The 24,021-nt window shown below is 41.1% G+C and overlaps 1 protein-coding gene across 1 annotated transcript in view; it reads right to left on the minus strand.

Annotated features, from left to right (window-relative positions):
- Positions 1 to 21,990, minus strand: part of LOC308618412 (angiopoietin-1 receptor-like) — a 110,982-nt gene extending 88,992 nt beyond the window's left edge. Inside the window, exon 1 of the mRNA XM_081236212.1 lies at positions 21,730 to 21,990. Within this exon, the coding sequence (XP_081092338.1) occupies positions 21,730 to 21,781 (52 nt within the window). The 5' untranslated portion in view covers positions 21,782 to 21,990. The remainder of the gene's footprint in view (positions 1 to 21,729) is intronic.
- Positions 21,991 to 24,021: the final 2,031 nt, after the last annotated feature.

Here is a 24,021-nt window from a genome sequence, read left to right on the forward strand (position 1 = left end):
AGAATTTTAAAATGTGACTAATCTGCTAAAGTCCTAGGTTTCAAATAGAATTTTTGATTCTCCTAATTTTGGCTCCTAGAGGAGTCAAAAATTGGATTAAACTGACTTTAGTTCTTAGACGGTAGAATGTACAATGTATTCAAAGGAAGCCAGAATGTTTGCTCTATTGTGTGTACTTGAAATTAAAACCTGATTGCTGAGGCTAGTGTGGCTAATTTCAAAATTTTATCATTTGAAAGGGAGGAACACTCCAATGGTCAACTTAAAAAGAAACAACCACACATTCAATAGTCTCCCCCAAGCGTCTTCAGGTTTTTCTTTTCTTTTCTTTTGGCCCTGCCACAAGGCTTGCGGGATCTTAGTACTCTGACCAGAGATTGAACCCGGACCCCCTGCAGTGGAAGCGCCCTAACCACTGGACCTCCAAGGAATTCCCAAACTTCAGGTTTATAGGCAGTAAATCTCACAGAGTAAATGAGACGATGCTAACTCTCTAATTCAAGTATACATAATATTAATATCCATGCAATAACAGTTCATCCACCCAAAACTCTGCTCTCTAGCAAACAAACTTCAACATAACACTGACAAAACATCAATGTTATAAAGTTCATGACTTAAGATGCATCCCTTTCACTCCTAGAAGAGTCTCAAACCTCCAGTCAACACCTTACCAGCCTTTACACAGGCATGATTATCCTGTTTCCAGTCTACAACAAATAGAAGAAACAAACTAGCTTGCCACAGCTCATACTTCAGTTTCAAAAACTGTACTTTGAGCCACTACTGATTTAGCCAATAATTCCTCATACAGGATACCGGTCTATCACTCCCAGCTCTGGGCTGTTTTGCCAGAGCAAATCCTACAACTTATGCCAGCAGTTCCCTAAAGTGCTTTTGTTTAAGCAAAGACATACTTTTAATGAATGTCACATCATAGAGAAGATAATATGTGAACTAAATAGAGTAGAGTTACTCTGGGTGAAGTTGGGGCAAAGTAAAGGCATAGGACCCAGAGACGGACAGGCATAGTCCGCGCCCTCACCAGCTATGGCAGCCGCATGGCACCTCCTTGGAACACCCAGAGCTCTATAATACAAGTGTGAAAGCCACTGGCCTACAGTCTAGTGGGAGATTTGTAGAAAATCAGACATACTCAGGTAATTAGTTTTGATATAAATACCAAAGAGCAGCAATAAGCTGAGAACACTGGCTCTCCGGTGTGGACATGTCACATGGCCACTAAAATTACAAAGGAAGCCATGGTGGAAGATTGTGGAGAGCAGTGGTGGGCTGCATCCCTCAGCTTACTCAATCTCAGTTGACTGTGGCTCCCAAGGTTGATAAGGAAGATGGTGACGGGAGAGCTAAAGACAGAGCCAGAAGTCACACTACGTTGAAAGATGCCCTTTGATACCAGGCATTCTTGGACATTCCCAACTATTTCATGACCCTAAAAACAAGCCATGACTCTTTTCTCTATTGACAAATAATAGCTTTTCTTTACTAACAAAGAGTGTGTGTATGACACTCAAATCCCATTTCTGATACTTAAACCCTCATCCCTCACACTTCCCTGAATCCTCACTCCATCTCTCAGGGTTAAGTCAAGTAATGAGAAGAGGTCCAGGGATAAGAGGAAAGTATTTGTTTCAGACATTACTTGATTGTAATGTGGCAGCATCAGAAGACTTGGATTAGCTCTGTGACTTCACTTTCCATGGGGTCCCTTCTGGCTTATGGTCAATGATCCCGTGGTTGAGACCTTTATTTTTCTTTCACTTCCCATGACAAAGGGACCTTGCACAACTGGGTTTATGTTTAAAGACGATAATTAACAGATGTTAAACCAAACAATCAAATCTGTCTCCCTGTCTCTCTCTGTGTATATATACAAACACACATACATACATACATATATATATATACAGAGAGAAAGAGAGATATGATATATATATCATTAAGAAGTGTGTCGAGTTAACTATAGTGGCTGTATTTTTTTTTTTTTTTTTTTTTTGTGGTACGTGGGCCTCTCACTGTTGTGGCCTCTCCCGTTGCGGAGCACAGGCTCTGGACACGCAGGCTCAGCAGCCACGGCTCACAGACGCAGCCGCTCCGCGGCATGTGGGATCCTCCCGGACCAGGGCACGAACCCGTGTCCCCTGCATCGGCAGGCACACTCTCAACCACTGCGCCACCAGGGAAGCCCTAGTGGCTGTATTTTTAAAATGTTTTTCTGTGTACCCAAATTTTTCTACATGAACATGAATTATTTTTGTGATCAGAAAAATATGCATCTTTAAGGAAGCTAAAGCAAATGTCATAATTTGGAATAACTACCCAGAGTTTTAATCTGTATAGTAGTTTTTATTCCCAAACTTTAAAAATCAACTGAATACTGTGAAAGAAACATTTCTCATTGTCTTTCCTGGCCTTATTTCAATAAGCCATCTACATGTCCCAATAAAAATGTCCAAGGAAGAGATTGTTTCTGGAATCACTTTTCTGTAATAACTCAGCATTAATTAACATCTTTACAGTCATAAACATTTTATGACTCAAAATAGATTGCAGTCCTGATAAATATGGGTCCTTTAATATTTATTTTTATCCTGTTAGGTGATAACAACTTAATAATAAAAATCAACAGAATATCTCTAAAACCACAAAAATAATATATTTAATGGTCCTTTAGACCATTCAGAATATAAATTACTTTAAAATATATCTCCTTATTATGAAATCCTTCTTAAAACACCAGATCAGGCCTATCCAAACATAGTGAGAAAGGAGAAATGGTTAGAAAGGAACATTGTTACTCTTGTTAACATTTTGATATATATCCTTTCTTTTTTTCCCAGAACATATATAAAGAGAAATTGCAGAAACCAACATACATAATTTTTTTGTATGGTAAAAAGCAAATACAATTTCTTATCTTGAATTTTTACTTAATCCTATGATAATATTTTAGATCTTATTACAACATTTTGCTTTACAGTGCCACATTTCTATCTAAAAAGCTACAGTGTATGAGAGTGAACATTTAACTAACCCCAGCCATGCATTATTAAGTATTCTCTTTTGTTTTTTAAACTTTGCTAAGTTGATATACACAAATAGTATCTTACTTTGATTTTATTTTAATTTACAGGGTGAACTTTTTCACATGCTTATTAGCCATTTGCATTTCCTCCTTTTGTGAATTATTTGTTCCTCTCTTTATTCTATTGATGTTTTGATATTTTTCTATCAATTCCAATAAGCTTCTTTTTTGGAAATATTTTAATCTCTTATACACCATATTTGTTGCAAGTATTTTTCTTTTGTTCTTTGCCTTTTAATTTGCTTATTGTTGGATTAACAGTTTACATATTTATGAAGCTATATGTATTGATTTCTATTTTTGTGGTTTCTTCCATTGTTTTTAAACTTAAAAAGGCCTTTCCCATATGAAAAGTCAATAAATATTCACTTCCATCTTCTTTTGATGGCTTGATTTTTTTTACATTTACTCTTTAATCCATTTGGAATTTGGTATATGGTAACAGATGGTTTTTTGAAACAATTCTTTTTTTCCAAACAGAAAACTAATTTTCCAAGAGCTATTATTCCTTTCCCCACTGATTTGTGTCCTTTATAGGATATTAAAATTTTATATAGGCTTCCCTGGTGGCGCAGTGGTTAAGAATCCACCTGCCAATGCAGGGGATACGGGTTCGAGCCCTGGTCCAGGAAGATCCCACATGCCGCAGAGCAACTAAGCCCGCGAGCCACAACTACTGAGCCTGTGCTCTAGCGCCTGAGAGCCACAACTACTGAAGCCCGCGTGCCTAGAGCCCGTGCTCCACAACAAGAGAAGTCACCACAGTGAGAAGCCTGGGCACCAAAACCAAAAGTAGCCCCTGCTCACCGCAACTAGAGAAAGCCTGCGTGGAGCAATGAAGACCCAACGCAGCCAAAAATAAACAAATAAAAATAAATAAATTTATTTAAAAAAATTTATATAAACTCAGATTTGGTTCTGGCCTATCCAGTCTGTTGATGTGTGTGCTTATACCCTTGGACTGTACCCCACTGTTATTACACTATTGTACTCTGCCTTAAGATCTAGTGGAGCTATTCCCAAGACATTATTCTCTTTTTTTCCCCAGAACTTTCTCAACTATTCCTCCTGTTCATTCTTCATGATAAAATTCATAATTATTTTGTTAAGTTTTGAAAACAATCTTTTTTTTTAAATGTTATCTTATATTTATTGTATGTATCATTTACAGGCATCTTCACAAATAGTTCTATTTGGCCCTCAAACTCAGGGTAGACCAGTATATGCTAATCCCATTTTTTTAAAAAAAATTTATTGGAGTATAGTTGATTTTAAATGTTGTGTTAGTTTCTGCTATACAGCAAAGTGAATCAGTTATACATATACATATATCCACTCTTTTGTAGGTTCTAGAAAACAATATCTTTTGATGAGAATTATTAGGAAGAAATGTTTAGAACTTAATGTGATGAACACTACAAAACCTTGCTGTGAAATATATAAGAAAACTACAGTAATTAACATTACATATCAGTTTTATGGAAGAAAACATGACAAAAATGTATCTTTTCCCCCAAAGCATCAGATTAGCAGAAATCTATTAATTTATTGAATATCTACTGTGGCTACAACCTGGACTAGGCTCTTTAAAAACTGCAGAAACCATGAGTCATACGTCCACAACAAGAAAATCCTTATTCTGTCAGGAATGACTGGCAGAGGCAGTGTTAGGGAGTGGTAACTCATCTGGGACCTCGTACTTCTTTATTGCTTGTGCCAAAATATGGAGGAAATATTTTACTGGATGAATACTTGGATAATTCCCTTGGAGTAGGGAATGGAGGGTAGTAAAAACTCCCAAAAGCCAGGCTTGAGTAACAATACAGGGCCTCTGCTAAGATTCCAGAGGAGAAGGGTCCGGTTGGCTAGCTGGCTGTTGTTTTGCAGTGGTGTATGCAAATGGCAGTGAAAGTGGAATTGCCTGGAAGAGTAGAGGCAGAGGAAGGCAGGGAAGAGAAACAAGGAGGCTGGGAGCTGGAGGGGAATTTAGCCAGAGGACCAGAGTCATCTACTCGTGAATTTATTATTCTGCACACTAGACAACACAAATCATCCTCTTTGACCCACCAAAAGCTCTTTGTTACTTGCTGATCGACAAAGTTGGATCGTTTCAGGACCTTGTTTGGTGTCTCAGAGTACTGAGTCTTGTTTCTAAAAGGATGTGGGTGAGAAAAGGCTTGAGGCCATCCAGTCAAATCTGGGCTACACAGTATAGTGCTGGAGGGGCAGAAATCCTGCACCCATGAGCCCGTCTGGCTGAGCTGGCTGCACCCAGCCACATGGTTCCATCCCATCACGCCTCCACCTCTACTGCCTGCTGTCAGAATCGCCCTCCTGCATTTGAAAGTCTGATTCCAGTCAGAGGACCCTGATTGCCCCAGACTGAATCTGTGCTTGCTTTCTCTCCTGTGCTTCCCCTGTACTTCCATGGAAATGTTATTGCAGTTTGAGCTGTTTAGGCATTTGTATCAACCGTGGATCCTCATCATTTGTTGATTCCATACTGTGAATTTGCCTATAATTTATTTACAACCTCAAAATCCATACTCTCGGTGCCTTCCCAGTCACTTGAACACATGTGCAGAGCAGGGAAAGCCCTGAGTCCGCAGATGCATCTGTTCCAGACTGAGGTGAAACAACGCATCGCTCTACTGGGCTCTCATACTGTAAACCAGTGTCCTTTGGATGGTATATTTGGTGCCACTTTTTCACATTTTTATGCTTTTTTTGGCAAAAGAAACAAACACAAAACTGGGTTATGTATTGATCAGGTGACAAAAATGTTGCAACTAGTAGAAATCTAACCCAGTTTTGGTGGTTTACAGAATACAACTACTACGAATAACAAGAATCTACTATATGTCTATCTGCCACTCACATCCCAACAGGAACCTCCGTAGCAGCACGGACTTTATATTTGCTGACCTAGGGCTGGGCAAAGAGTAGGAGCTCAAAAAATATTAAAGACTAGAATGGGTTAGGAAGAAATGAGATAGGTTGAAATGGGATGGAATGGAACATAGTAATGTTTATACAGCATCTTGGAGACAGGATGCTCCTAGGAGCAATAGCTAGTGGCATAGGGATACAGAAGAAATAATGATAGCTAATATTCATTGAGCGTTTTTTATGAACCTGCACTTGGCTAAGCATTTGACCTACATGTATTATGTAATCTTCACAACTTTTTAGTGCGGTAACATTATTATCCCCCTTCCACAGGAAGGTGAAAATGACTTGCCTGAGGTCACATAGCTATCACATTGTTGAATGGGGCTCCAGCCCAAATTCATCTGCCCCCAGAGTCGGTGCTCATAACACCACCTGGTCAAGATGAAAGAGGGGCTTGGTGAGGGTTGTAAACCATGAGTTCCATCAGTTAGTGACCTCTAGGAGAGGAAGAGGGCCTCTAGCAGAAGTTAGCCTGAGTCACTGGCTCTCCCAGCCTTCCTGAGAAGACAGTGATGCAATTAACGGTGATTTTTTTCCTCCAGCTGGCAAAAACACTGTTTTTTGTTTGATTCCAGAAGCAGCTGGCAGAATTCATGTATTACTCACGATGGAATTACACTCTGCTGATGGTTTATGTACTCTAGAGTCAGGCAGTGGTCAGGGCTGTGTCTAGGACTGTTGTGAGATTACTACAGGCCTCTGAATATGGCTGAGCTTCTGCAGCTGTTGTGTGTTTCTGGCTCCAGTTCCACACCTCTTGGCAGATGGTCTGTGTGAAAAGGTCTGCTGACTCTGGGTGTGAGATACACAGGGTGAAGGGGGCTGGGAGAACCAAGCAGCACAAAACCAGCCCATGCTGCCGTTTAAGCACTTGTAAGCAAAAGAAAGGAATTTAGAGATGAGTGATTTGGAGGACCTTCAGAAGGTCACTCCTTTGAGCCCTTCTGCTAGTGGAGAATGGCTGATGCTGAGCCAGTTTATCAAGTCAACCCTAACCCTTCCATAGCTGCTCCGGTGGCAAACACCCCAAATATCCTCCATCACCCATGGATGGTGATGAGTGGATGGATAAAATTAGTAACAATCTTAATATTTACCTAATATTTAAATTTAAGTATTGTTCTAAATGGTTTACATGAACTAATTCATTTAATCCCCACCACCACCCCACCCCCGCCGAAAAAATCCCAAGAGGTAAGTGCTATTATGATGCTTATTTTACAGGTTAAGTCAAGTAACTTGCACCACAGCACAAAGCTAGTAGCGGCTATAGTAGATCGAATTGTTGGCCCCAACTCTTCAGCCCTCCTTGTATCGAACCCTTGCTTTGGCCTCATCATGGGCAGAGTGTAGTTCCCGAACCTTGACTTTGGGAATGACAGTGTGTTGGTTCACAGCCTAGGCCTTAAGAAGACTCACTTGCTGTTTTGTTTCTAATGGTGATGTGTTTCTAACATCACCATTAGAACAACATCCCCTGGGCTGATCCTAGAAGGATGAGACACATGTGAGCAGAGTCACCCAGACAACCCCCACATGTGCATCAAGAAGCAGAGCTGCACCAGCTGCTGCAATCTGAAGCAGAACCTCAGAGCTGTGCTCAACACAGATGAGGCGAGCCGTGAATCACACAAAGACTTATGAGGGATAATAAGTGTTGGTTGAGCCACTGGGTTCTGGGAGTAGTTTGTTACACAGCAATAGCTAACCAATTCAATGATAAAACTGGAATGCAAGCCCAGGCAGTCTGACCAGACAGTACATGCATTAAGCTCTAATTTATATTGCCTTCCACACTCTCTGTTAAAGTGAAGAGACAGCCTCTAATGAGCTGAGTGAGCTTGAGCAAAGTGCTGAACTCCCTGGGCCTCAGTGTCGGCATCTATAAAATGAGCAGGTTGAATCAAACCAGCATTTCTTAAGGTATCAAACATTAGCTCCACATGATACTCAAAAAAAGGGGGGGGATTCAGTGATTCTCCTGGAATTAGTATTATGCGAAGACAATTCAGTAACACTGGACTAAATCATCTTTTGAGTCTTTGACCATTCTAATATACCTCATTCCAGGTAACAGTGTGTGGCACCTCCATGTACCTCCATTACCATGTATTTGTGAAATTAAAATAATTATCTAATTCAGGCAACTTGGGGACAACATCCATGGGAAGGAGAGAATGTCGGTGATGGAAGAGGTTTTTCTCTACTTCCTTCAAACCTCAGCATATTTTCCTAGCACCTTGAACCAACAATGGCAGAGAAGACCTCACCCCTTCTCCTACCATATCACCCTAGAATCAGGCTTACAGAAAAGCACATGGAAACAGGAAGCTGCCGTGACATGGGACATCTCTCAGAAAGGAATCTATGCTTACTTATTCCACTTCCTCACCTCGTCCTTACTCTTCAACCCAAGCCCTGCCACCCACTGAAAATGCCTTGCAACAATAATTGCCAAATTCTCTAGTCTCTCTCCTTACGCTGGCTCCTGCCTCTGTAAATTTTTACGTAGTTGAAACTCCCTCCTCCTTTGGCTTATCTCTTTGAATGCCTTCAGTTTCCTCTTCCTCCACCTGCATCACCCCTTGACAGAGGTGTTCCCAGAACCACCCTCTGTCCTCTTCTTGGGCAATGCCATTCCCTCACACAGCTTCATCCTATATCCTGACAACTCCCATAACTGACTCTGGCCCTGCCCACTCAGCCAACCTCAAACCAAGTTACCTTCTTCCCAGCCCACCTCCCTAGCTTTATTCCCTGTACCCTAGAGGGTAGCCACATAGAACCACTGCACAAACATTTCTTAAACTTTTTATTCCTCATTTTCCATGCTTTTTCCTCTGCCCAGAATAACTTTCCTCCTCACTTCCACTCCTGCTTTTCCACAAAGTGTAATTCTGCTCATCCTTCTCAAATGTCACCCTCTTAGTGAGACCCCTGTTCTCTTCCAGAATGACTCCCTCCAGCCTCGATGCTTCCAACATGCACTCTCTGCCTCTAACAGAGCAGAGCTTCTCACCCACCAGACTAAAAGCCACCTGAAGTCAGAGCCCTCTCTTAACCATGCTTGTAACTCTAATGCCCAGCAGATTCCCAGAACACAGAAAGAGCTCAGTAAATGTTAGCTTGAATGAATGCATATAACTGACCTATCCATTCCTCTACTTTGGGCATTGCCTACTATTTTGCTGGCTGACTACTGGGCCTTTTTTGAGGAACACTCAGTATGCCCAACATGTAAACTAGGTCTTGTCTGTAATTTATTAATAAATGTCCACTTTCCAGGTTTCCTGAGAGGAGCAATACTAGAGTCCAAGACAGTCTTTTGAGACAGGTTGATCACCAAGAGACTCTCTTCCACTTAGTCCATGTCACTAGGATAGTATTAATTATGTGCCCAAATTACTTTTCTATTTTTTATTTGAACACACACACACAAAACAGAGTTCTAAAAAGGATTGGCTCTCTCATTCAGTTAGAGCGGTGTCCCTTAAACTGCACTGATGAATACATCATTTTCATGATTCTTGCTGAGTCTACAGGAGACTTGTACAATTATTCTATTAACCATTCTCTTTAAATTAACTCATCTATTTTTTCCTTAGCCTCAAATAATGCCAAAATACTCATTAAATTACATGATTGATATGATACACACACACATACATCTATATATACAAATAATTTTTATAATTAAAAATGTTCTTCCAAGCACCACATTAAATCATCTTTCAGGCCAGCAATAGTATATGTAGCACACTTAGGAAAGCACTAGGTCAGAACATTTAATCCAATGCAAAACTATTTATTAAAGCATTTCTCTTACTGATATGTAAAACACAGACCATAGCTTAGTGGGCAAACCATCAAGTAAACTGTAAATTGTAATTTAATATTCTAAGTACTATGGCAGAGACAAGCACAAGGGTGCCTGTATCCAATACCTCTTGGGCACCAATGCAGATCTTCCCCATTCCAGGTCTTGCTTCAGCTACTTCTGCAGCCACAGCTGAGCAGACCTCCACAAGCTTTGAGCAGGTATAATATCAAAGTAGCTCACACAGAGCCCATGGGAGGATATCTCACTTCCTCCCTTGGGACTTTCTCTGGCACAACAGCATAGGACCCCAGCAGTAGCTTATCAGCTTCTTGCATCTATATGACCCTTGAATAAAGGGGAGGAGAGCAATGGATGACTGTCCTTGAGTCTCATTTCATAAGGCTCCTCAAAAGGTCTGGAGCACCAGGCATTTGAGGCAGTGGCCAACGTGATAACACATGCTTGTTCACTTCCATTCCACTAGTCCCTTACTCTTGCTCCCTGGGATCACCTCCCAATAATCTACCTGCACATATGCCTTTGCCTCAGACCATGGGTTTTTTGTTTGTTTGTTTGTTTGTTTTGGTGGAATTCAGGCTAAGGCAGGGACCTAATCCATGCAAGAAGGTTAGGGAAGACTTCTTAGAAGAAATGACACTTGATATAAATCTCAAAGCATGAATAAGTTAGGTGAAGAAAAGAAAGTGAAGAGGATATTCTGGACAGAAGGGACAGTGTACACAAAGGCCTGGATGCTTGACGGTGTAGTTTTAGAAACTGAAAAGATCCTGGAATGACTGGAACACACCTCCAGTATAGCCTGAGAGACTAAGAATCACAAGAGCCTGGTGAGGTAGGCAAGACTGGCTCCTGAAAAGTTGCTGACCACAACCAACTACCACTGCCACCCTGCTCTTTGCTTCTGGAGTGGTAGCAATGAATAGCAAAATAGGTGGGTATTTAAATCAACTCTGGTAGATTAGAAAGTGCTTTCCAGATTCAAGAGGTGCTGGACACAAAGAGGAATTGAGACTAAGAGGAGAAAGAATTAAAGGCAAGATGGTGGTGAAATAGGGGCAGAGTTATGATCACGCACACATGCACATACACACATGCACTCCAGGATGGGTCCAAAAATTCAATAATGGGCTTGGTCTGAAGTGAACCACACTGCACTGGGAATTGACAATGCCACAGAAAATTTTCAAGGACTAGGAGTTAATAGGTTTGGAATAAATGAGGTGGGAACAATCTAGGGCAAAGCATCCTAGAGCCTCTGTTTAGTCAAGACCTGAGAAAACAGGAAATTGGGGGCTGGCAGGAGAAAAGTCGGGAGCACCATCCTGCCAGCTGGTAGGGCCATGGGAAAGAATTCCCTCACCTGCACTCCAGATTTTTAGCATAAACCCAAGAACGCACAGCTCTAAGTTTTTCTCTCTTTGTCCCTGAGACAAAGCCAGGCTTAGGGTACCAATGCTGAGTTATCCCAAGGGAAGCCAGGGAGCTCCATCTGGCATAGAATAGAAGTTGCCTGCCTTCATGGATGGAGATGTGCTTTGAAAAGATTGGCATAAAGTGACATAAGATCCTCCAGCTTTGTTTAGAAGTAAACAATTTAAGAACATCTGATTTTTATTGAGTGCTCATCATGTACCCACACCATACTAAGTAATTTTAAGTAGTATCTTTTAAAATCTTCCCCTAGGGCTTCCCTGGTGGCACAGTGGTTGAGGGTCTGCCTGCTAATGCAGGGGACACGGGTTCGAGCCCTGGTCTGGGAGGATCCCACATGCCGTGGAGCAGCTAGGCCCGTGAGCCACAACTACTAAGCCTGCGCATCTGGAGCCTGTGCTCCGCAACAAGAGAGGCCGCGATAGTGAGAGGCCCGCGCACTGCGATGAAGAGTGGACCCCACTTGCCACAACTAGAGAAAGCCCTCGCACAGAAACGAAGACCCAACACAGCAAAAATAAATAAGTTAATGAATAGGGCTTCCCTGGTGGCGCAGTGGTTGAGAGTCTGCCTGCTAATGCAGGGGACATGGGTTCGAGCCCTGGTCTGGGAGGATCCCACATGCCGCGGAGCAACTAGGCCCGTGAGCCACAAGTACTGAGCCTGCGTGTCTGGAGCCTGTGCTCCCCAACAAGAGAGGTCGCAATAGTGAGAGGCCCGCACACCGTGATGAAGAGTAGCCCCCGCTTGCCACAACTAGAGAAAGCCCTCGCGACAGAAACGAAGACCCAACACAGCAAAAATAAATTAATTAATTAATAAAAATTTAAAAAAAAATAATAAGTTAATGAATAAACTCCTACCCCCAACATCTTCTTAAAAAAAAAAATCTTCCCCTAAAACTACACAAATAAGTACTGTTATCAGTCTCGTTTTCTGGAAACCAGCCTGAGGTGACCATGAAACACTAGTTGGAGCACAGTGAAGTGTTTGAAAGAGCCCAGGATTTGGGTTCAGGTCATTCTCAGTTTAACTCTTTTTTTTTAAATCAATAAATTAATTAACTTTTTTTGGCTGCGTTGGGTCTTCGTTGCTGTGCGTGGGCTTTCTCTAGTTGCAGCGAGCTAGGGCTACTCTTTTTTTTTTTTTAATTTTAGAATTTCATTTATTTTTTTATACAGCAGCTTCTTATTAGTTATCCATTTTATACATATTAGTGTATATATGTCAATCCCAATCTCCCAATTCATCACACCACCACTGCCGCTACTTTCCCCCCTTGGTGTAGGACCACCACTAAGTTTTTTCTAGCTATTTTAAGCTGTAATCAGACCACACTGAAGTGTCAACACTTCTATCATCCTCCCCTCACCAAAAAAACTCACAAAAAACAAAAAACCAAAACAAACAACAACAACAAAAAAACCTCTTAAAAATTATGAGAAGTGTCTCAGGGGACAGTAGTGTTTTATATATTAAGAGGGATTTGGGTTATGAAGGTGTAAGCATTTGTTAAAACTGGAGAATTTACACTTATGATTTTGTACTTCATTGTATATAATTTTAATTCAAAACTTAAAAAAAATCAGCAAATCTTTAGCTCTAGTTAATGATATGCATGCTGAACTATTTAGGATAGTTTTTAATGCATAAAAAATAAGAAGGATTGATGATTAGATAGAGAAATGAATAGACATGTGATAAACCAAGTATAGTATAATATTAATGGTAGAATCCAGATGGTAATTACACAGTATTCACTACAAAATTCTCTCAACTTTACTGTATATTGTAAAATTTCATAATAAAATGTTTGAAAAAAATATCTAGAAATTTAATCCCATCCTAGTTCAGCAGGAAATGCAAAAGAGCCCACTGCCATGATTAGACCTGTATTCTGATTTCCAGGTTCTATAGCCTTTTAGACGGAATCTAATTTTCTGGATTCTGATCTTTCAGGGTTTTTATTACTTAAAACTAGTTACTTCATCATCCTTCTATTTTGATTTTCTGGTTTATCTTTTTTTTTATTAGTTTCTGCTTTATAACAAAGTGAATCAGTCATACATATACATCTGTTCCCACATCCCTTCCCTCATGCATCTCCCTCCCTCCCACCCAGGGCTACTCTTTGTTGTGGTGCACAGCCTTCTCATTGCGGTGGCTTCTCTTGTTGTGGAGCATGGGCTCTAGGCACACAGGCTTCAGTAGTTGTGGCTTTCAGGCTCTAGAGCGCAGGCTCAGTAGTTGTGTCACACGGGCTTAGTTGCTCCACGGCATGTGGGATCTTCCCAGACCAGGGCTCGAACCCGTGTCTCCTCCATTGGCAGGTGGATTCTTAACCACTGTGCCACCAGGGAAGCCCTCAGTTTAATTCTTGCCGCCATCATTCCTACGGAGATCGTGTGGTCACTGAGGACTATTCATTTTCAAGAGATAGAAAACAACTCAAAATAGCACAAGCAAATAAAGGCAACTGGCTCCCATAACTGGAAGGGGCAGGGATGGGTCTCCAATCTAAAAACATTGGATCCAGGGCTCAGATAATTTCAGAGTGCCTGTCTGGGTTCTGTTCTCTCTGTCTCTGTCATCATTCTCTCCTATCAAAGACTAGCTTCCAGTGCCAAGGGAAGCTGGCGGCTCCAGGTAAACAGTGTCCTCACTGAAGAAAGAGAGCATCTTGCTCATAAATTCCCAGAGAAGAGTCTATGTGGCCCTATTGAGTCATGCACCCTCCATCTGAACCAACTGCTCTCTTCAGATGGACAGTACACTCTGATCAGTGATTGGCAGTCCCATCAATGGAGGGAAAGCATGGTGGTTTTTGAAAAATAGGAATGTTAGGCAGTCCCAAATAATGAATGTCCACAACATTTTAACCTTAGTCAAGTCACAACCTTTGTGAGCCTCAGTTTCACCATCTATTTTTAAAACAAAACAAAAGAAATAATAATACCTATTGTGTGAGATTGTTGTGAGATATTAAAAATCATATTAGGACTTCCCTGGCAGTCCAGTGGTCAAGACTCCATGCTTCCACTGCAGGGGGCACAGGTTCGATCCCTGGTTGGGGAACTAAGATCCCGCACGCTGCGCAGTGCGGCCAAAAATAATAACAAAAGTAAAAATAAAATAAAGAAGAAGAATTTTGAAAAATCATATTAAACACTTGGCACATAGCGACATTCAGAAGATGGTAGCCATTTTTGTTATTCCTGGTACTATTATTGTCTTGCAGTTGTTTTTGACACAGGGATCAGAATTCGAAGCCCATCCCAGACTCCCAGATGTCTAAAGTACTCCTGTCCCCAGGGTGGAGTCCCCTTTGGCTCTGGAGCCAGACGCCTTGCACAACCCAGGCCCTGTGTGCCAAGGTTAAGTTGGTTCACCATCTGACGGCCACGGAGCAGCGAGTGCCTTCCCAGCCCCAGCAATGTCAATACTGCCTTCCTGACTCCGCCTATTGTATCTGGAGGAAAGTGGCCGAGCATTGTCTTCCAGCGCTCCCCCCAGGAAGCATGATATCACCCTCTAACAAAAGCGGGAAAGCTGACAGATCTGCTGAGATGGGTGTGACCACCACACACACCTCACTGGTCAAGCCCTGGGCAGGCAGAGCAAACAGCAGCCACCCACATGCCCCTCAGCTGGCTGCCTAATGGGCTCCTTTTGCTCATCTTTAGCTTTTCTCCCTCTCTTTGTTACGTATGTGTGTGCGTACCATGTTAGACATGGCACCACTAGGCAGTGGGAACGCACTCCCTCTAATCAACAGATGTGTTGAAAAGAGTCAGGACTCTGCCCATCTGGCAGATCCATGTCTCCACACCTGCCCCTGCAGCCTTCGGGAAGAAACATAGGGAGAAGGATGGTCAGAGTCCCGAAGGGACAAAAGGAGGCAGTGGGGGAAGGATGTAGAGGAAAGCAGACAAGGCTCAATCTAAAAAACATTCTGCACGTGTGATACGAGTTGAGGAATAGTCTGGCTAGACCGGTGGGAATTGGGTTATCAGTTTAAAATTCCAGAAATAAGGGAGGCAACTTTAGACATTGCCTTTCTTGAAAGCTGGGAGTGATGCTAGCTGATCTTCTGACATCCTTCCAGCTCCGGCACGGTAATGCTGTCAGTGCAGCTGGCTCTCTGTAAAATAACCCACCTGCAGTCTGGTGCCCCCATGCCAAGCCCAGAGGCTGTCACTCTGCTGTCCCCATCTTACTGTCCCCTTCTTTAAACTTTCTCCTTCCTTAGCTACCACAACACCAATTCTCTGAAATCTCTGGGAAGGAATCTGATTGGGTTTGCCTCCCCTGGCAACTCCCTGACTGCTTCTTCATAGAACCCTTGGCTCTCTGCTCTTTCTCTTCCTTTCACATAAATCTTGGTATATAACCCATGTCTTCGCTTACCATAAACAAAGATTTCTACATTTCAATCCCTTGCCCGACCCTCTTGTTCTGAGCTTCAGACCCAGAGAGCCAAATTTTGCTAAATATCCACCTTTAACATGGAAATTCAAAATCAACATGTACAAAATAATTATTTGCTTCATGCCAGCCTGTCATCAAGCAGTTCCTTCTGCCATGTTTCCCAACACAGAGAATGGCAACACCATTACCCAAACCAGAAGCCGGGAGCAATGCTTATTCACCCCACTTCCCACAACCTCCAATATATAACCAATTACCAGTCCCTACAGTTTCACCTCCTAACACTTTCAAACACCTTCTTCATCTAAGCCTCCCTGCCTGGAGTGTTGGGAAGCCAAATGGGTCCAGGCCTAAGTCTCTGCTATGTCAATACATAGTTCACACTATTATCAGAGTGAATTTTCCAAGACATAAATCAGATATGATAGAACAAACACCATACTAAATTTCCATGTGTACAGAAAGAGGTACAAATGACTTAAAATGTCCTATGAGGCCCTTCCTGATCTGAACCCAATCTTAATTCACCACCTCCTCCCTACATTCCAGACTTACTCAACTTCCCTGAGCTTGCCCAGCTATTTCACACCACCTGCTCCCTCTGATGGGAAGTTCTTTCTTCTCTTTTCCTTTTTATCTACTTAGTTTTAAAATCATTTGGCTACGAGTAACTCATAACTACACTAGCCATAATTTTTGGCAATATTCATTATTATTTAGGAGTTCTTGCAAAGTGAGGAAAATCTATCCTACAGATTATTTTCAATATAAATTTTATTCATACTAAATTTAGCAATTAATGAAGTTGGCATTATATGTTTTTAGCCATTTATGTTTAATTTGGATTTTAAAGTTGCTTTTATTATTGAAGCCAATAAACATTTTTATAGCTCTTGAAAAGCTAGATTTTGATATACCCCTACTACATTATTTATCATAGCATCTTACAATTTATATGCCTATAGTCATCCTTCCTACTAAGATGTGAGTTTAGCAAGGGGAAAAATAACTCATCCTTTTTTTCATTCCTAGTATCCAGTACAGTACTTGGTGCAAAGTAAGTCCTCAGTATGTCTTCATTGATTGAAATGATAGTTAAGTGAGTGAATGAATGAATGAAAGGTGGGCAATAACTCAATAAATGTCTATTGAATAAAAGTATGTGTATCTTTAAAGTAATATTCAACAATCATACAATACCTAATATTATGTAAAATCTTGTTAAACCCACTTTCGTGAGTATATCTTTTATGTTTCACACCTAAGGGAAAAAAGGGATTTTCTTTTGACCTTATTTACACCAAATATTTAACATAAGCCAACCTTTTAAGATATGAGTGAATACTACTTGCAATATATATGAAATTGATTATTATTGTTATCCTTTCAATGTTTAAAAGCCCTTTGTACAACAACAAACAATTTCCCTCTTTTTTTCAGGTCTGCCATGGTATACCAAAATTTTCTTACTATGGCATATTAAACTCCATGCACTACGGAGAATAAGAAGTAAATAGTATCTGTTGTCAACAATGTTAGAGGTTAACTGGGCTAAATCTATGTGTCTAAAGCTCAAAGGCACAGCCTGTGTGGGAAGGGAACTCAGAATTAGGGGAAGAACACGAGGAAGAGTTGGCCTAGGCAAACTAAGTTGAATTTTGTTTGCAGACTGAACATGGTGGATGTCATTTCCAAATGGATAGAACAGCATGAACAAGAGCCAAGGGGAAAGTATGCATAGATGGTGGAGATGGGCCTGGTTGAAGTAGAAGAGCCATGAGCAGGGATGGGGAGGGAAAGCACTGGAGAGTAGGCCAAGTGTTCTGGCTTGTCAAGTGGGGAGAGATCAGCACAAAATTTGAGAAACTGGCTTATGCTGAAGTCTTTTAGGAGAATGCTTCTATGAGTCATAAGTGACTCCCCTACACCTGGAAAAGATTAGGCTGGTCTTGAATGAGCCCAATGGTCCTCAGAGCAACACTCCTCTTTTGATTACACTAGCTTCACTTACTAAGAGAGTTCTTACTGGCTGAGTACTTTACATGCATTATCACACTTGATGCTTATAACAACTCTGGGAAAAAAGTATTCTCAAATGTAAAAGATGAGAAAACTGTGCTTTAGAACAATCAAATAACTGGCCCATGGTCATCCAATTTGAGCTTAATCCCAGGTGTGTGACTTCACAATCCATACTCTTAATTCCTTCTCCTGCCTTCTTGATGAGATCCACCTCAGCCTCATAAAGCAGTGTTCAAAAGTGAGTCATAATAGCACAAGTGCATGTGGTTTTTCTTCTCCTAAGGCATGTTAACTGAGTTACAATTCAGCATAAAGTGACCATATCTGGGTCCACATTCAGAAAACAAACTCAGTTTGATTTCAGTGGGCAAAGATCTTGGTGGCTCTTCTGACCTTTATCCACCTGCTAAGTGGTCGGTGAGGAGCCACAGGTAGTGAAATGAAAAGGATTTTCTTTTCACATTCCTAAAGACTATCGTTCACCCAACCCATGCCCGAACCCTCTCCAGTGTGGGAACTCACTCCCCAGGGGGACAGTGATCCAATTTTTAGGTTTCCATCAACAAAGCCAAACTCTGTCTTTTGTGCAACTCCCTCCACCCCTGGATCCTAGACCTGACAAAATACAGTGTCAATCTATGGTGTCTGCTATGTGGAAACCCATGAAAATGCTGCTCCTTCATCTCTTCTCTCCTGACTAAATGTTCCCATATGACAAAGTTTCTAAAGCACTTACTTTCCCATTTGCCTACTATGTTTGCTGTCAAATTTTTCAGTGTCTTCAGTGTTTAATGGATGTGCTTTGAGCAGCAGATTGAAGTGATTACCACCTCTAATTCTGACCTTATATTTCTACTATGCAAACGGTTACAGCTTATGTGTTACCTTTTTAGCAAGTAAAGCACATGTTGGCGCCTATAAATTGGCTCCTTGCAATTCATCAAATTTTGTGTATCACCAAAACTTGGATGTCATTCACTAGAACTCTCAGCAAACCAGGTCTCTCTCACATTGAACATACGTCATCTATTTATTGAATCCAAATGCATAACTTGACATTTATCTATTTTGACATTTATCTATTTATCTTTTGGGTTTGGTTCACCCTTCCAGCCTAGACAAATCTATTTGAATCCTGATTCTGTGCTCTTACCAATAAGCCATCTACAGGGAATAAGCTGGTGACACAATCACACACATATCTTTTTAGGAATAGAGCTCCAGGAGATGAATTGATAATGTCAGAAAAAACTGGACCCCACCCATCTGAATCCCCCAGAGGATATAGTGTAGTCTTCTGAGATGAACTTAGAAGAGTTCTTCCCTCCTGGAGAGATGTCTTAGAAGGACTAGACTCTTGAAGGAAGCTCTCCCAGGGTAAGGCTGAAAGGGAAATGCTGAGAGCTCCCAGCAAAAACAATGTTTAGGAGGGAGCATCTGTGAAGAGAGCAAAACTCCTCCTTCTGAGAATAATTCCCAGGTGTGTCTCTGTTCCCAGCTTCTACGCCTCCACCCTTGATTACTCAGACTTGATAATAGCCTTCTAAGACCAACCCTAATCAGGAGGTTCCATCTGGGACCACTTCCCTGACCTTATAACTGAATTTCCTCTGCCACTCCAGACAAGATATTCACTATCTCTGAACCCAGGTTGTTACTTAAAATGTCAAATGAGACAGGAAAGAGGCATGAAGGCATGCTGCTTCCCATTGGATCAGTGTGTGATCACAAAGGACATATTATGATAAAGCAGAAAGAGTGATTAGTTTTATTTTGTTTTTCTCTTTGGGAGAGCAACCTGGTTTGGTGAGAATGAGAGAGTAGGGAAAATCTAGTATGTTTCTTAGAACTTGTTTCTTAGCTGGTATTGGCCATGATCTGCTATTGGGAGGGGAATCTACCAGAATCTAGGTGGATTTGAGGGAAGGCTTCTAAAAACTACATACCTCCTCCAACCCTTTTATGGGTTAGCATCTACCACCCAGAGTCACCTTCACTGAGGCAAATGTGATATTTTTTTCAGTTCTATTTGTTCAGAAGAAAGGAATGACGAACAATCCACTAGACTAGAGAGAGAAATCCATAAGTCATGAGCCCCTTGCTCCATTACTGTAGTCTACCAGTGGAGTTTGGTTTGAAGAATGGGATCCTATGCCTGTAGATATAATCATGCCGGATTCTTGTTGTTGCAATTATCAGGCCTTCAGTATTCATATTCACGGAGGCTTAGATGGAAAATCTAAGTTAGGATTTAGCACAACAGACCTACTCCAGAAACCAACCTTGCCAGTGTTACCCTTCCTTTCAACAAGAGCACGAAACCCCTCTCTTAGGGCTTCACCCTGCTTAAGTTAGTGCTGTGCTTTTGGTTTATACACAGAGTAACTATTTTGCCACATAACTTTTTTGTTTGATTTTATGACATCTTTTCTAAGCCTATATTGCAAAGTGCCATAACATGGTCACTATGGGGAAAAAAGATGAATTAGAACAGAGTGTGTGTGTCTCTGTGTGTGTATATTATTTAACCTAAAAAGTATCTCAGAGCAGCTGTGGACCCCTGGGCTTTGCATGACTATAATCCCTGATGTAGAAGCAGTTCCAGATTTCATGTTACTGATAAATGTCATACAGAAAAAAAGCAAACCGAAAATGGAATTATGATAACTATTTGGCTTAAAGATGCATATTGTTGGAGAAATCAACATTTCTACATGAATATAAAACATTTCTACATAAATATTGAAACTATCTCAGATAATCTTTCATTTTCAGCAGTTTACACATTCTTAGTCTTAAAATATTATTAAATCCTCAATTGATCACTGAAAACAAACTGAAGAGCTATAAACAAACATGGAATTCTGTTATCTTATTGGATTAATTTTTTGACTATTTAATAATATAATATTGCAAACATATGAAAAATATAAAATAATTAGCAGATACTTATGTATACTTGGATCAAATTCTACTAATATAATATAGCCTACACCATTAAGTTCAGTAAATTTTCCCAAATTCATTCCCTATATCGATTCTATTTTCATTACAATAATTCAAATGCTTTCAAACTGAAAGGAAGAGATTGATGGCCATTATAGTTGTTATTTGTATTTCGTGATTTGATATCACTTTCATAGGTATCCCATAGGGTGAGTGAACTATAAGCCATGCCGCCATCTAGAGAGTCTGAACAACAGACAACCTAAATCTAAAAACATTCAAGCCAACCATTCCTTAAACCCACAATAGGTTTTCTTACTCTCCTGTGCCCAGTGATCTGGGTAACTGCCTAAACTTTCATTTCATTGGGCCAATAAAGACTTTACAAATTACTATGTGCCAAATATTTTTTAAATAAAACAAAAATTATATAGCCTTAATCTCCCTGACCCCAGCTATAAGATAAAAACCAAAAAGCCTAGCGTTTGACTGCTTTGATTAAAATAGGATACAAATATGAAATCTTTATAGAAAAGCATTTTTGTTCTCATTTAAAAATGACAATCTGTACAATGCCTTAAGTGGGTCTGAATCATTCTCAGCATGAATTTGATTTTTTTTTAATGACTGAAGGTTTTCTTTGAAGCAGGTAAAGCCAGGTTTCTTCTTTTTCTATAGAGTAAGGAAACAATCTAGAATGAGGAACAGTAAAATAAGGCACTATGGTAAGCGTGTCTCTTCAAATAAAGTGACCTAATCAGTCCTCACATAGTCTATGCTAACACAGCGGGCAATAATCCAGAAGAGAAACTCTAGAAAAATCAGTTCATACCACAAGGACTTTCCATGTCAATCCTTACATATATTAAATGGAGACTCATGGAGAAACAGTCCCTGTGCCTCAGCTGCCCCTTGTTAACCAGCACTAAGCATTGGTGAGAGAGCCCAGAATCATTAACTCTGTTAAAAATATTTTTTTAAAGATAATAAAGCCAAACCTTACCAGAAAGGAGCAAGCTGACTCCATAGAGAACTAAACCAGCTAAAGAATCCATGCTTCCCCAAATCTCTCCATCCAGTTTCCACAGATGTGCATGAGGTCCCAAGGATCCTTTCAAACACCCTGAGGTTTGTGACTTTCCATTCGCATGTCCTACTAGGTCTTGTTTACAAGTCAGAGGCAAGAAGGAACAGCACAGAAGCGGGCTGTAACAGTCTCATTTCTGTCTGAGCACAGGGAGTTTTAAGTTCCTTTTTCCTGTTTCCTTTGTAGATTAGGATGGGAAAAGCTGTATCTTAAAGGCATTTGGTATCAGCAAGGCTGGGGGCACTGTAAGCCCTATCCATCTTGCAATTCATCAAAACACTTATCTATTGCAGTTGCTTCTGCTGCTGCTTTTGCTGCTGTTGGAGGGATAGAGGAATTTTAGTTGGAAGTGTGGGTCCTGGTCAGCACTTTCAGAAACAATAGGGGTATCCTCTCCTAGGCGGGAAACTGAGAATAACAAGCCCTCCACCTATGTATGGTATGCGCTGATGACTGGCCCTTCTCAGCCCTCTAACAGCTCTCCCGGGTCTACTTGGGAGCCCTGACAGAAGGCGCTTTTGGGTGTGGGGAGCAGTTTTGGCTTTTGTTTTCTTGTTTTAACCCACATGGTTTGAATTGGGAAGAGAAGTTTTCGTGATGAGAGAACACAACCCCTAAAAACAATTAATTTGGGTAATTAACAGTGAGGTCAATGCTCACAGTGGCCACAGAGACCAGAGTCCAAAATTGTTAGCCTGTTTTCTTACACACAGATGGCTTATCTTTTGGCCAAGAGCCCAAAGATATCCATGCTACTGGCCATCGCGTTAATTTTTTATTAACAATTCATCTGAAGATGATCTAATTTCTTAAAGAATTGGCAGAGAAGGGTTTTAGTAATACTAAGAGGGATTTCGTGGTTACTGGCCAACTTACTTTCAGAAGAAAATTGTATCCAAAATTTAAAAAATAATAACCTGTGTAAAAACCAAATACTATAAGTGATTAGATTGGGATAAAAATATTATTCATAAGAGCAGAGAGAGTACACAGGCCGAAAGGAAAATAACCACTGGGGTAACCATACCTACAATGAGATCAGAGACCCTAAATTTATCCAGATGACAATTTCACCAAAATACGAATTCTGACCTTAGCATAGAGAGCCGATACCTCAGTCATCACCTCACCTTCATGCCGGAGGAAAGAGTTGTGTGATCCTTTTTCCTACTCACCACAGGAAAAGGCAGATGCTGCTAGTGTTGCCTGATTTCTGTCCCAGGTTTTATCAATCAGTGATGATCTCAAGAACCAATTGATGTTTCCAGGCAACTGAGGTAGAAAAGCTCAGGCTGTGTTTTCATGCAGACCTGGGTTCAAATACTGGCTCAGCCATGTGTGGTCTGAGACAAGTTACTGAAACTGTGAGTCTCAGTTTCAACAGCTATAAAATGACAATAATCTCTCCATCAAGGGGATTTTTGAGAGGATTAAATGAGGTTTAAAAATCCGTAAGAACACCTGCCACTGTGTCTAATTCATAGAAGGCTTTCATTAATTGTGTTAACGTATTCACTTCCTTTCGTCTTTCCATTCTGTCTCTGATTTCGGTCCTAAAAGCTTCCTCCAGAATGCCATTCTCTATTCCTATGAGATGGCTTCAAGTTTGGCATCGTAAAGAACCAGACTAGGAGTCAGGGATTCTGGGTTCTAGTTTTAGTTCTGCCATGATCTGCCTGTGAGGCTTTGGACCATTCACTTCCCATCTCTAGGCCATGGCTTCCTCAACTGCAAAGTGAAGGATTTAGACTGGATATGACTAATTTCCCTTCTGATAGTAACACCTCATAGCCTAAAGGACTAAACTGTCCGACTCTCAGCATCTCCAGGTTGATTCCTAGGACCTTTCATCTGGGCAGTTCAAAGAAGACGCTAGCTTTGTATCTCCGTCACTGTGAAAGCCTGAGAGGGTCACCAAAGTGCTCTACTTAAGCACATTGTATCTGGGACTTTGTGAGGTCCACCGGCCCCAGGCTATGTGGAGCAGCAGTGGAAGGAAGACCTTGGAAACAAACCAACCCCAGGGCACCTGCCTTCCCAGGCACAGCTTCCCCTGTTTGTGCTTGATGGGCAAACAAGGAAGCTGTCATTGCTCTCGCTGCCTCCTGGTTCTTCTGGGCTGAATGTGCTGCTACCTTGAGTCCTTTCCTGCGCTGCCTGCCTCCGTTATCCACAAAAGCAGTCCAGCTTCATCCTTCCGCATCATCC

The sequence above is a fragment of the Mesoplodon bidens genome (genome assembly GCF_964165515.1).
Source record: "Mesoplodon bidens genome assembly, chromosome: 6".
NCBI lineage: Eukaryota > Metazoa > Chordata > Mammalia > Artiodactyla > Ziphiidae > Mesoplodon > Mesoplodon bidens.